Below are 14,184 nucleotides of genomic sequence, written 5' to 3' on the forward strand. Positions count from 1 at the left end.
TAAAAAAATATCACACTTGCAAGATTTGGTTCAGAACCCTTTCGGCTGGAATGCTATGATCAGTAGCTTTAGTAAACAGGGTTTACATGTAAACGTCTACATAAAGTGGACAAAAAAAGTGTGACTTTCTCAATTAGTTTTGGACAGTAAAAGATCTGTGTTTTTTTTGTTGAAAAAGCAAGACCCAAGACTCCCACTGGAGCAATATGCCTCTTGGCTAGTGAATGTGATGGTGGGTGACTTTGAAATGAGACCCAAAACAGAAATCAAGAGGCTCGAATAACAGAAGAAAGTCACCCAGCAGAGTGAATACCACGACAACAGCACGGGTGATACGGATGATACAGGCACAGAAACTGTAAAGCATGGACATCAGAACAGCCTCTTTCCCCTTGTCACAAAGTTAGCCCAGTACACAGATCACTTTAGACAGAACACATTAAACACTTCCGGCTTGCTTGGCTAACTAGCTAGTGGTTTCAGGAGGGGGGGTGGGGTGGGGGCTTGGGAAGGCAAGTATACTTCTGCTTTACTCGGAAAGACATAACTAGGACCCCAGCAACACAAAAGAACACAGTAAAGGCCGAGACTTGTACATCCGAGTGGAATAGGACTATCACAGATTTATACATACTCCAACCAAGGATAAAAGGGAAGAAAAAAGTCTGACAAGAAAACAAAATAACACAGCACTGGCACAGAAGGAGGAGAAAAAAAAACAAAAAAAAAAAACCATGACCCCGAGAGGACTGCAAAGACCAAAGTCCCTTTTCTGCACCATCTCCCTACCCTTGGCGCTTCCAAAACAACCTCTCTCCTTCACCCAGATCAGGCAGATGCATATGGCTAGCATACTTAGCGGTTCTGGGCGAGAGGGACGGCTGTTGCTAACAGAAGAAACGGAACAAAACATAAAAAAAAAAATTGTTAATTCAGTGTGGTTCTCCTTAACCTAAAGAGATGAAATGCAACATGTGGGGTCTGCAGAGTGCTCTGGCTGCAGTGGAGAAAGGAAGATGGCATTCTGGGAGATGTAGGGTAAACGGATGGACATTGGCTTGAAGTTGTCTGGCTGATCCTTCACTGAAGAAGAACTTAAAACTTCATGACTGAAGAAAAACAAGGTTTTGGTATATGGGGCCGAAGGTTTGGCTCCTTGTGCCTACATCTACTCCATCCGTTTCCACTTGCCATTTTCCCTCCTCTCAGCGTTTCCGATTGGCTCTCTCCACCCCATCATGGTGTTGTGCTTGTGTCTAAGGGGAGGCCCAGGCTCTGTATCCTTGGAAACCAGTTTGGGTGACAGAGGCCTGGCACCTCCCCATAATGCTGTCTGTTAATATGGAGGCTCCAGCTACTCATATGCACTCTTAATAAATACACCATAAAATATTTCCCATATATATTTCATAATATATTAAAAAGGAAGAAAACAAAAACAAAAACAACAACACACATTTAAATAGGACAACAAAAAATTAAATGTTGGCTCAATGAAGAACAATAAAAAGGTCAGATAAGTGTTAAGACAAAAGAATAACTTTACAATTATACTTCTTATTCTAAAATAACAAGGATATTATTGTCAGGCAATCAAGCACTATATAATAATCAAAGCGGTATTTGCAGTTTGTCTCATTTTTAGTAACATTTTTTTTCCTTTTTCCTTTTTTTTCTTTTTCTTTTTTTTTTTTTGTTGCAGCATACCAAGGTTTGTGAGGTGCAGTATTTTTGGAGATCTCTCATAGAGGTATGTTCTCCTGGACCAACAGGCAGCTATGTGACTCAAACGGGCTATAGGGTGAGGGGTTGGAGGGGGGTTAGGCTCTGGTATTATGCACCTTCCCCTCATACTCATCCAAGTCTTGGGGTACAAATGTTTCTGGGTACTGCACAAGTGGTGAGGAGCCATTGGGAACACCAAACAAAAAAAAACTATGCTAAAGAAAATGAAGGCAAGTTTCCATGGAGACAGCGAGAGGCTCAGCATTTCGCTAAGTGATGAGCAACGTCGAACACAGCTTGCAACATGATTCCTGGCTTAGGAGCAACACTGTCGTCATTTTTAAAATATAGATAAAGCTCTCCTCTCATTATCAGCTGTCTACGGTCAGAATCTTTTGTGGTCTTCTCTGACTGACTTTTGAAGAGTTTGTCTCAATGGCGCTCAATGGCGTGGGGGTGGTTAGAGTCAGAGGGGCTTGTGTTTGAAGGCAAAAGTGCTGTGGCTTAGTCTCCTGTGTGGTCGGCAGTCTATAAAGTGCTGTGCTAGGCTACACCCTCTCGTGAGCCCAAAAGGTGGCACGCGCCTGCCCACTGCACCTGTCGTGCCCACTGGGTACCAACACAATCATCGGTCCTGACTCTTATCAGAGGAGAATGAAGAGATCAACCGCATGTTAATATACTTGGCATTTCTTCTTATGGTAACATCTAAATATATTAATATATACAGTATATAGATGAAGTAGAGAGCGGGACACCGGGGTGGGGTGGGGAAGGGGGGGGTATGTGTCGAGAATGGTATGAGGTCCTCCCCCTCTGAATATAAAAGGGTGTGAGGGTCAAGTGTTAACTGTACACCTCTTAATATATATTTTTAATCCTTGCACTGCAATTTCAACGTTAGATAAATACCTCTTCTAAATTTCTTGTACGATATTATTCAGCACCATCATTAAGAAAGGCACTTTCTGTGAATACAATTCACTCAACTTTCTTAGCACAAAACAGGATTGCAGAAGTAGGGAACACGCCCGTTTCAACTGGCTACACACTCTTTGTTCTCTCACTGCCAAAACAATAATAAACCATTATAACAATAATTCATCAGCATAACACCACCAACAGTCTTGACAATCACAAACAGCTTGAGGAGATAATCAACCATGAAAGAGATGCATTCATACATACATAAATGTAATGCATGCTTTCCCTTACTTAACTTAAAACAACCACTGTGTCAGTGAGAGGAGTTTTATACAGATTTAACATTTAGACTTCCACGCATACACACCCACCCACACACAAACATACACACACAAAAAAAACTGTCCAACCATCTACTCATAAGAAGAGCTCCTCTACCCCACCACGATACAGGCTATGGTTTGCGCAGTCTTGGCCAGTCAGCTGAAGATAAGCTACCACTTCAGGATGGAGGTCGCAGAGCAACCAATCTGGTCCATTTTGAACAAGATTGCTGTTTTTTGCACTCAAACACAGTAACACTGCATGTAAGGACATGTTTTAGCTGATAGACAAAACCCCTCTTAGAGGTTGCAGTTAGAACACAGTGAGTAACCACTGATGGAGAAACGAGCATTTCTCTGATGACACAGCCAAAAGGCCATCACTACAAAACAAGGCAGATAGTGGTTCCAGTTTAACCAAGCCAAAAGGAAAACAGTCATTTTTTTGTATTCACTGGATTATTTCACTGCCCAATAAAACAACATGTTAAAGGTAAAGGAAAGCCAGTTTAAGTGATCTCACTATATCAATGCAAATCCCAAGCTAAGTCACGCCTCTTAAAGTCCAAAAGTCTTCAAAAGCAGCAGACTAGCACAGTTTTAGTAATCTGCTGGCAGCAGCCTAAAACAAATGAGGAGTACCAGCATTTTTAAAGACTGTTTAGCATCAATCCTCCTGTAGCCAGTTATGCCATGTCATTTCTTATCGTTACTTATACTTATTCTGTGCTTTAGTGCTGACTCCAACAGATCAAATTTCAAGTCCTCCAAAACACAATTGTATGTCATGCGTCACTTTCACAGGAAGGGTGAGCTGCCCATTGGCATCAACATAGATACTCGAACATATGCAGATGCAGAGCGACATGTGGGCCATAATGCTAACAGTCGGAATGACCCGGTATTCACACAACACGACTTCGGTCTCAGTATGGGCCACAACACACACTAAAAACATAAATCGATGCTTTGAACGACAACTGCGTGAATCTCAGGAGCAATCTATTGCGACGTCCACAAAATACTTCCACGTAATCAGCTTCTTCATGATGACTGGACCTCTATACACGTGGCCTACTTTTTAGAATTTGATGAGCAAAAAATAAGTAGTGTACATTGCATACTTTCATAATTAAAAAATATATATATCGAGACTGTGTAAAAAGGTCCTTAAAACCATTCCATGGGAAAAAAATATGGATAAGATTAGTGGGCTTTCCAAATTAAGAGTACCAAGAAACACGGCTAAATACATGTACATCAAGTAGACTATGAAAAGAAATAAAAATGTCACTTACACTATTTCACTGTAGCTACACATTCATCCACCAACATGACATAGCAACTTTGTAGGGAAATAAGTCTGTCAAATGTGTACCTTTGCTCACTGGAAACTGCTTCGGCATACACAGCATTATTTAAGGTTATCCCCCAACTGTAGTTCAGCTCCAAAGAAAACACAGTATAAAGGAGGAAAGGTGACTTTCAAGAGAGCTCAAACAAAGATGTAGTCAGCATCCCCCCCCCCCTTCCCCCTCAGCCTCAACAGACACCAGTCTTATTCTTGTGAAGGTGTAGCCCGAAGGCCACACTTCATAGCACCAGACTTGTGTCCAGATCGACACACATTTGTAATGTACAGCGTTTAGTGCAGTTTATTGTCATTCTTCTTTGCCCCAGACTGGGTTTGCCTTCCTTAGGCAGGGCGTGGCACAAGAGAGCAAGGCACTCACTGTACAAAATAACTGTGTACATGAAAGAAACTTAATGGTCACCCATAGTGCTCCCCATTTTCAAGTAAGTCTCCACACTGCCCTCTACTGGCCAACAGTGAATACATGTGCCCTAAGCACTGAAGTGTGAGAGCTTCCTGGTGCGATCACATTTTATTTAGGCTGACTGGTGTGGGGTCAAATACTTTTATTTTTCTCATCTGTTGACACCCTGAAGCTTTACGTTTCTCAATTAGCAGCTAAATCCTGTTTTCTTTCAAAATAAAAAATAAAAAACATATAGTAACAAAAAATGTGATATGCAGATCACTGAGAAATACTAGAATCAATGGGAGAGTCAGACAGAGGAAGAAATCGAGTTGAACCGCTTGAGCAGTATTGGAGGCCTCAAGTTCGACCCTTGGCTCTTTGTTCTCCCCAGTCTCCAGTCTGTCTGTCTAGGTTTAAAAACAGTTTGAATCACCAGGAGATCTAACAAGACGTAGTTGAGACTGCATGGCAGGCAGACTTAAGAGGAGAATCTCAACGGCTAAAAGGGAGGGTACAAACAAGAACTATAGACACCCCTTTTCAAAAGAATCAATGGTTGCTGCATCAGTGCTGATTTCAAGGTTATCAAAACCAAAAAATGGCTAAGAAAAAAAAGAAAGGCAAGTAGACGAGCAACTGTGCCCCCATGATACTTCTTGGCTTCAGTTTTTATATTTGCATGAGACCTCTTCTCTTCATTTCACCCTCTAACCAACATCCAGAAAATCTATTGTCTCCAAAACCAGGCACTTAATAACATCCCTCCCCAATAACAATCATGCACATTAGCAATCTCTTAAAACCTTCTCGTCATGCGATTTCATTCAAAATAGAAGGGGAAAAAAGTGTCATATCAAAATATAACTTGTGCCAAAGGCAGGTAGGGCCAAATTCAGCCATTATTACAAACTGCAAGGTTTTACATTCCCTTTCAATTAGAATCAAACTCGGCTTTCAGCTTTCTGGAATATTCCACGCGAAAAAGCAGCACACATATCTGCTACACTTCCCCTTACTTCAAGAGAGCTCCAATCACAACACCTTCCAGTCAGGAAGAGGTCACGCTCCTGTCAATGCATTATTGCACTAAAACATAGCAACAACATGATCGATCAGACAAAATTATCTCGCCACTGACACGCCATCATTTGAAGAAAACAAAAATGACAAACAGGTGAGAAAATCAGAGAAAAGAAAAGATGTTGTTGAAATAAAAAAGTCAGTCACTCACATAAACACTGCTAGAGAGAAAGAAAAGAATAGAAAAAAAAGAAAAAAAAACCCTGATGTAAAGTGGAAAGACTGTTATATCGGGATGTCTTTGCAGTTATACATGAAAGCTTTTTGATGGCTCTATTAAGGCCCAGGCTATCAAAGGTCGAGACTCGAGATCATTCAGTATGATGAGGATACATTTAAAAATGACCAACACCCAGTTGGGAGCTGTAATCGTATGTGACTAAGTGCCATTGAGCTTACTGACACGTCAATGTTTTTCATCATCACCTCAGACACAATTGACACATAATTGACACAATTACACGTTGTTAAGTCACCATTGGCTACAAAAAAAAAAAGAAAAAAAAGGTAGGAGAAAAGAAAATGTGTTACTGAACACTAGAGTATGCGGAAATTGACACACACAAACGTACCCTCCCCTTCATTCACACAATCAGAGAAACAGTCTCTCCGGCTTTGCAGCAACACCAGCTGTGAGACTAAATCCTTCCTTTCGTTCAACCCCCTCAGCTGCATTTGGAAAGAGCAGTTCAAACGAAGCAAGACAACAATGGAAAAAAAAGTGCAGTGGATAAAACTTGAGGTAAGAGGCATGACATAGAGAGAGACACTGGAACGACAGAAGACAATTACAAAACAGAAGAGCAGGGGGGTGGCGGTACAACACAAACACCACTCTCCCCTCTGTGGGTGAGGATGGAGAGGTGTGTTTTCCTCTCTGAGGGTAGGGATGGAGAGGTGTGTTTTCCTCTCTGAGGGTAGGGCTGGAGAGGTGTTTTGTGGGAAGGAAAGAGGAGGAGATGGGAGAGCTATGGGGAGGATCAGGTCATAGAAGCAGGTTGGCTGGTTTGATATTGCATATAAGTGCAGAGTTCTGTTCTTCTATTAAGTGGGACTTGTACTTTTGGGCCGGAACGGGGGGGGGGGGGGGAGGGGGGTTTGGGGGTGGTGGGCTCTTCAACACTGGCCTGCTCAATCACTCTCTTCTCACACTACATACATACATACATAGATTCTGTTCTTCTCTTCTTCCTTCTGTCACTCTCAATCACCTTCCATCTCTTCTCTTCCACACAGTGGCTGGGTCCAGACTGACCAGGTCAGGCTCCACTGGCTGGCTCTTCATGTGGACCCTCTGGGATGCACAGATTGGTAGGATGTGTGGGTGTGTGTGTGTGTGTGTGTAGGTGTGTATGAAGAAAGGTGTGCGCCACCAAATGTGGTATGTATGCATATATGTACGCAAGTATGCATTAATGTATGAACATGTATATGTATGCATGTACTGTAAGTATGTGTGCATGTGTGTGTGTGTGTGTGCACTTGCTCAGGCAAAGTACATGGTCCTCAGGGTGTCATGGTGGATCTGCACAGCTTTGGCCAGCGCCTGGGGGTCCCGGCCGTTACTCTGACCCGACACGTGGCTGCCCTCAGCACTAAAGTGGGGGGAGAGGAGAGGGGAGGAGAGGGAGGTCAGTGTGAAGCCTGATCAACTCAGCTGGCAAACGGTGACATTTTTTTAAAAATTCACACCACCAATGGTTTAATTTGCCTGGTTCATTCATCAATCTGAATTTCATTTGGAGTTCATGGTCTCTTGTAGCTACATTGGAACTTATCTCCTCTAGTCTGAATTTGCACCCTGGAAGTTCATACACTGAAATACAAAAAAGGCCATCTGTACACTATTGCCACTCGGGACTAAAAAAGCACTTGCTAAATGTTTCAGATTTACAGATTCAAATTGACTGGCACTACTTTAAGCACCACATCCTCTGGCTCCATATCAATGCTTTTTTATTCATGATAGTGGTTCAGGCCCCAGGCTGAAACACTATCCTTAATAAAAACATCAATATGGAGCCAGCGTGTGCAACGCTTCTCTGGACATAAGTAATTTGCCAGCGGCCAGCAGCTCATCAATAGTCCATGGCGTGCGTTACATTTGCATTGAGTATTACTTGGAATTGAAACCATACAACATACAGTATAACATTGTTTATTGTGGCCTCAGATTTTAGATGCCGATTTTCAGCAACTTTCTCGTGCCCCCTACCTGTCGTGCTCCTTGTCCACCAGGTGGTAGCGGGCGCGGAAGGCCACCAGGTGGGCGTAGTAGGCTGGCGCGGGGATGGAGACGGAGCGGGTGCAGCGCACGTAGGTGTGGCACAGCTGGTAGGTGAGCAGCTGGAACTCGTCCGCCGTGAAGCAGTTGTCGTCCCACAGCACGTGGTAGTGGGAGGGCCGGCTCGTGCCCTGCGTCCAATCAAAACCAAGATTAGCCATCGTGGACAAACGTGAACCGTGCCAAATAGCCATCTACGCTATTCCCAACACTGTATGTAGGCCATCACGGTAAGTGGGAAGGCACAGCTAGCACCCTCCATGGGCCAATCAGAGTCAAGATGAGCAGCACCACAGAAGAGCCATCTACGGTATATCTACCAGTACAAGATCATGATACAGAATGTGAAAGAAGCAACAAGAGAGGATAACAGTGGGGAAAAGGAGATCATCCTTGCCCGCCTGTTTTAGTTTGCTTTTACAGGCTGTTAAGCAGGCACTTGTCGGTGACATTGACTTACAGCTTGAATAACAGTCCATGACAGTGAGGCTTAGGGTCACTGTAGTCAGTCTTTCCTAGTGGGACATTATCCGCTAAATAAGGATTTCCCATAGCAGGCGGGGAGGCAATTACTAAAGTTTCACAGTATAGGATGAGAGATTGTCCTCAGACATACCAGCATACCAAGACAATCATTTAGGTAGGGTGTGTGTGTGTGTGTGTGTGTGTGTGTGTGTGTGTGTGTGTGTGTGTGTGTGTGTGTGTGTGTGTGTGTGTGTGGACTACCTGTATTCCCGCATGACTGCAGAGGTAAAAGTCAAACTCATAAGGGTGTGTGATGTCTGTATCCACTGTTGTTCCAGCAGGAATGTTTCCACTTCGTCCAACCTGGAAGTGAAAAACGCAGAGGAAAACGATGAGGAAATGATGGCAGTTCATATGAGCCTTCAGCTGGCACAGAGACACAGAAAACCTCCTGAGCTTCTGAAAGTTCCACCTACAGCACAGGTATGAACTAAAGACAGACTACACATGAAGGACATTGTGGCACATATTGCACCCCTCAGTGTGATGCTTCAACTCACCCTCTCGTTGCGATCAGCGCAGAAGAGGCGTGTGTGGTGGCGTTTCTGCACCACGATGTAGGTGATGCCGGGCTGGTACTCCTTCTCTAGGCTGATACAGGCCTCACGAATGGCCAGCAGCTCGTAATAAAGCACCTTCAACACACACACCAGAGCTGTGAGTTATACTGTATGTGTGTGTGTATGTGTGTTTGTATAAACACACAAAACGTATTACATTTATGAGAGGCTACTTGAAAATGTATGCCTGAATATTACTCTTGCACTCTATTACATGACATATCTGATTAGATATGCATTGTGTGGACAAGGTGAATAAGTAGGCAGTGCATACGTATGCTCTGTATAGTTTCATCTGATGAAATTTGGTCTGTGTGTGTTTGTGTGTGTGTGTGTGTGTGTGTGTGTTTGAGCGTCCAACTAAAGCGTTCTCACCTGTCTGAACTGTCCCTCGGACACCCCGTCCCGGTAGAAGATGATGCGTGTGGGCTTGTAGCGCGTGGACTTGTAGAACTGAATGAGCAGCTCGCGCACCATGGAGGCCAGGTCCTGGATCACCTCCTGCCTGGGCCTCTGCACCCGCACCGTGGCACAGTACCGGCTGGGGTGGGCGTCCATACTGCCCACCACCTACACACAGACAGGGACAGACAGACAGACGGACCAGAACAGGGATGGTCAGAGAGTGGGTGATAAGCACAACAGGGCAAGGAAAAAGAGTAACATTTATGCCAGTAATTATGTGCCATTTTCTTCCGTGTGTGATAATTGTTGATAATAACCATGTTTTCCTCAGTCAGCATAGTGGACTATAGTGCAAAAAGAGCAAGACTAGGAGAGGCTAAGGTTGCTATGCAACAGAAGTGGTGGTCATTTATGATACTTGTAGTTACGTTTTTGCTTTTCCAACCTGCCTACAAGCCATTCAGTGTGTGTAACAGGAGTTCTGTGTATGTGCATATGCCTATGACTGACTGTGTGAATGTGTTTGTTTGTGTGTTTGTGTGTTTGTGTGTAAATTGGCAACTGACCGCTGCAATAGAAGGCTTCTTCCCATCCCCAGCAGGTGGGTGCGTGACATCTGCCCCCAGGAAGATCACAGGCTGCTGGAACACTGATGGCCTGTGGCCAGAGATGGGGGGCAGAGAGAAACAGACAACAATCATGCACTGACACAGACACAAGGACGGACAATAACTCCACAGACAAAGCTTGACATTTGTGGCTGGCTGTTCATCGACTTAAAGAGGAACTATGCAGGATTGGCGATTTCATCTCTGGTTTCGGTTTCGTTTTTCGTTTTCTGCTTGCATTTTCTCTGCAGAGCTTCCCTGACAGCTTTAGCGTGTATATTTATACATATATAGGCTATATTTAAATATATAAATTGCAAGCGTGGTTCTTCTTGTTCCTTGCGTCTCAGACTTCCAGATGTAAACAAGGAGCGATCGTCTCCTGCAGAAAGTTGCATAGGGTCTCTTTAAAGGTGACATAGAATGGAAATCATTTTTGTCTTGGTTTTGATGAATTAGCTCTTTGGTTATGCACAACCTCTCCTATCATGAACATGAGGCGTGGTTGTGCCCTCCTTCATACCAAAATCTTGAATTTAGAAATAGGCGCTAAAAAATGGGCGAATTAGAACATAGCCTTCTTGTGATGTCAAACATCGCAAAGCCATTGAAGTTGAATTGGGATTGCCAAAGAGGGCGCCATTTAGTCAAGCGGGACATTTCAATACCCAGCCTAAATACAAGGTTTTAATTGGGCTTGTAAAATTGCAATTGAGCTGAATTTTTATGAATCAAAGCTGAATATATACAATTGTAACATCAGAGAACACAGTGCAATACTCTATTCATCCATTCTATGTCCTCTTTAAAAGAACCCATGGCAGGAGCGATGGTGTCCTCACAGAGCGAATGGGACTCACCGCTGGTGTGGCACCAGGATGTTGTTGATGCCGCCCAGCTTGACGTTGATCTTGAGGCAGAGGTTGGAGAGGGTCTGAGGTGACGTCTTCACCACGTTCTTCACCTGAACACACTGAGTGGCCATTCCCAAGAGGGTGTCCCCTACCCGCTTCACCTCCGCTGAGGGGATGAAGGAGGGAGGAGAAGAATGGAGAGAGAGAGAGAGAGAGAGAAATGCTTTGTCTACATGAAGAATTAGGGGACATTACATTGCAATTCTCACTCCCAGCTTTTCCAGAGTTGAAATGAAAAACTAGTTCATGTTAAACAGTTGACCGTCATCCTTGAGAGGAATAAATGGACTGTACTGCTGTCCAACTGAAACTGGGAATAAGAAAAGTCCTCCCTTCCCCTTACCGTAGACGGGGGTCTTGCCGGGCAGGATGACGATGATGAGCTGCAGGCCAGAGTAGGTGTTCTTCAGGTGTCTGAACATGGGCTCCACGCTGTCCGCTCCCTGCGCGTACTTACAGAAGCACGGCTGGCCCTGGATGGGCATCCCCGCGTCCTTGGAGATCTTGCGCAGCTGGTCGGTGAAACCCCTGAGAGAACAGAGAGCATTGTGAGGTGAGCCCCTGCCGTGCGCTGGGAGATAACAGATAACAGCTGTGGAGAGGGTCAGGAAGGAGTTACATAGAGCACTACCAGCCAAACCAGCCTTGTCCAGGAGAGCTGGACAAGGATGGACAACGACCATAGAGTAGAAACATAATATGAGGTTTGTAAACGTATCAAGATCTCGTTAAATCCCTCTCAATACTGACCTGTAATATATGTATAGCAGTATTAAGGCAAGTGTGCCTGTGAAATAGAAAAGTGTCTTCCAATCTGTATTCTACAAATCTTTCTGTCTTTCATTGGCGTACGGTGAATTACCTTCTATAACAACACATTTGGGTAACTTTGGGTATGTCTGAATAGAATAAATACAAGTTCTCGCTCGCTCTCTCTGTGTGTGTGTGTGTGTGTGTGTGTGTGTGTGTGTGTGTGCTCTTACTTGAGGATCTCCTCCCTGCACTGCCGCTGGGTGGCGAAGCAGGCGATGGCCCACATCTTGATCTCCACGCCGGTGTGGAACTGCTTCCCCCGCATGTCCCAGACGCCGTGGCTGGGCGTGGCCACCGTGCGGTTCTGCAACGACACCACACCCGTCATCTGCTGCACGAGGTGTGTGCACACAAGCGTGCACACACGCACAGACACACAAACACAAACAAGCACACACACACACACACACACACACACACACACACACACACACACAAACAAACAAACAAACAAACAAGCACACACATACACACACACACACACACACACACACCCGGTCAAATGTAAGGTGCATTCACATTTTTTTAAAAAGCAAGATAGGAGAAAGTGAAGACTTGCATAATAATAGTAGCTAATAATAGTTCAAAGACTTAAAATCACAGTTTGACAAAGGATCTATAATTCACCATGATATAAAAGCAATCAAACATCCTTAGGAATACGCACACAGAAATCACACAAGCAGAAGCCAAAGCAGACAGAGTTGTGTGAGATATGTAGAATCTCCCCACCCCCGCCCCGGCCCTCCCATGATTGGCTTAATCAGCATTGGTTGAGGAGATAATGAGATATTACGACACAAAATAAGGCTGTGGGTGACTGGTGAGATTTTGAGAGATGAAATGTTTATGAATGGAAGATGTTGATTTCAAATGGATGGGGTGGAGGGGGGGGGGGGGGGGTCATAGTGAAGTGTGTTTTTCTGTTCAGAATCAATAACGGAATGACTTGAATTATAGAGCAGATCAAATAATATAACTTTTGAGTTATCGTGGAAGTGAGAGGGGAGGAGTAGGGTCAAGATCAAGGTTATGCAACACAGAGTTCTGGAGAATAGCTGAGATGCCTGTGGTGTTGAGTACAGCTGAGGTAAGATGCCAGTGATTTGAACTGGATGGGCTGAGGTGGGATTTAAAGAGCAACTGCGGTCGATCAACAACTTTATGTCTGTTTTTTGATGACAACTGTACATTTTAGTTTGACGTCAATTAGTGAAGTTCTGAGTAAGAGTATTTGATCATCCAAAAATAGACCCTAGGTTGTTGGTAGACTGTCATTTCTGTTAACCCTGAAGCGGAGATGTGCATGGAGATGCGTGTGCTTTAAGGTGGATCTGCGGTGAGATGTTGGTTATTTAAGGTGGATCTGCAGTGAGATGTGCGTCATTAAAGGTGGATCTGCGGTGGGATGCGAGTTATTTAAGGTGGATCTGCAGTGAGATGTGCGTTATTTAAGGTGGATCTGCAGTGAGATGTGCGTTATTTAAGGTGGATCTGCGTTGCGATGCGTGTGCTTTATAGGTGGATCTGCATTGAGATGCGTGTGCTTGAAGGTGGATCTGCGGTGAGATGTGTGTGATTTAAGGGGGAGGTACCATAAAGGGCTCTGAGCTCACCCTGCCGCCGTACTGCAGCATGGGGGCCGGCAGGACGCGCCCCGTCACGTGGGCCATCTCGTCTCGGACCTTAAACTGGAACTCCTGCACGAAGGGATCCGCCTCGTAGTTTGCACTCCGTACCTGCGTCACATAACAACCCAGGGACTCGGATGAGGATACATGTCAAATCATTCGGAAGCATCCTGACGGTAGTTTATTACGCCCCTGATGATCTCTGAATAGCACTACGCCAGCAAACATCAATCCAACATTTAACAAACTCCCCATACCCACATTGCTGCTCTAGAATCCCAGGTAAAATATGCAGAATAAGGTAGACATTGTGACCCATCAATGACCATCACAACATGGAGAATGCCAAGGAAGCGGCCCATGCACATTGTGTTCGACAGTCTGTTTCCGCCAGCATACTTGAACAATCACAGGCAAAACATACATATTTTAAGATCTTTTTCTAGTGCCCAGCTGGTCTGTCACACCTCATTGCAATCCTCAGGGCTGCCAAACCCACCCATCTACACTCACAGAAGGGTGCCCCTTTGTATAGTACTCAGATTGAGCAAGCACATTTGTAAATAAATGCATACATACATTTCTGGTACACTTCTGTCTGATACAGAAAATGGACAACTTCATGTTCT

The 14,184-nt window shown here is 44.4% G+C and overlaps 1 protein-coding gene across 3 annotated transcripts in view; it reads right to left on the minus strand.

Annotated features, from left to right (window-relative positions):
* Positions 1 to 6,927: 6,927 nt before the first annotated feature.
* Positions 6,928 to 14,184, minus strand: part of LOC134082696 (protein argonaute-3) — a 29,511-nt gene continuing 22,254 nt past the window's right edge. Inside the window, exons 11-20 of one of the 3 annotated variants that reach the window (XM_062538603.1) lie at positions 13,541 to 13,663; positions 12,095 to 12,228; positions 11,455 to 11,639; positions 11,058 to 11,217; positions 10,156 to 10,246; positions 9,560 to 9,754; positions 9,125 to 9,259; positions 8,826 to 8,927; positions 8,031 to 8,230; positions 6,928 to 7,410 (exon numbers count right to left, since the gene is read on the minus strand). In XM_062538603.1, coding sequence (XP_062394587.1) covers positions 7,302 to 7,410; positions 8,031 to 8,230; positions 8,826 to 8,927; positions 9,125 to 9,259; positions 9,560 to 9,754; positions 10,156 to 10,246; positions 11,058 to 11,217; positions 11,455 to 11,639; positions 12,095 to 12,228; positions 13,541 to 13,663 — 1,434 coding nt within the window. In that variant the 3' untranslated portion in view covers positions 6,928 to 7,301. Of the gene's footprint in view, positions 7,411 to 8,030; positions 8,231 to 8,825; positions 8,928 to 9,124; positions 9,260 to 9,559; positions 9,755 to 10,155; positions 10,247 to 11,057; positions 11,218 to 11,454; positions 11,640 to 12,094; positions 12,256 to 13,519; positions 13,664 to 14,184 lie in introns of all 3 variants that reach the window. The other 2 variants (XM_062538602.1, XM_062538601.1) reach the window with 2 other exon arrangements.

The sequence above is a fragment of the Sardina pilchardus genome, chromosome 6, assembly GCF_963854185.1.
Source record: "Sardina pilchardus chromosome 6, fSarPil1.1, whole genome shotgun sequence".
Taxonomy (NCBI): Eukaryota; Metazoa; Chordata; class Actinopteri; order Clupeiformes; family Clupeidae; genus Sardina; species Sardina pilchardus.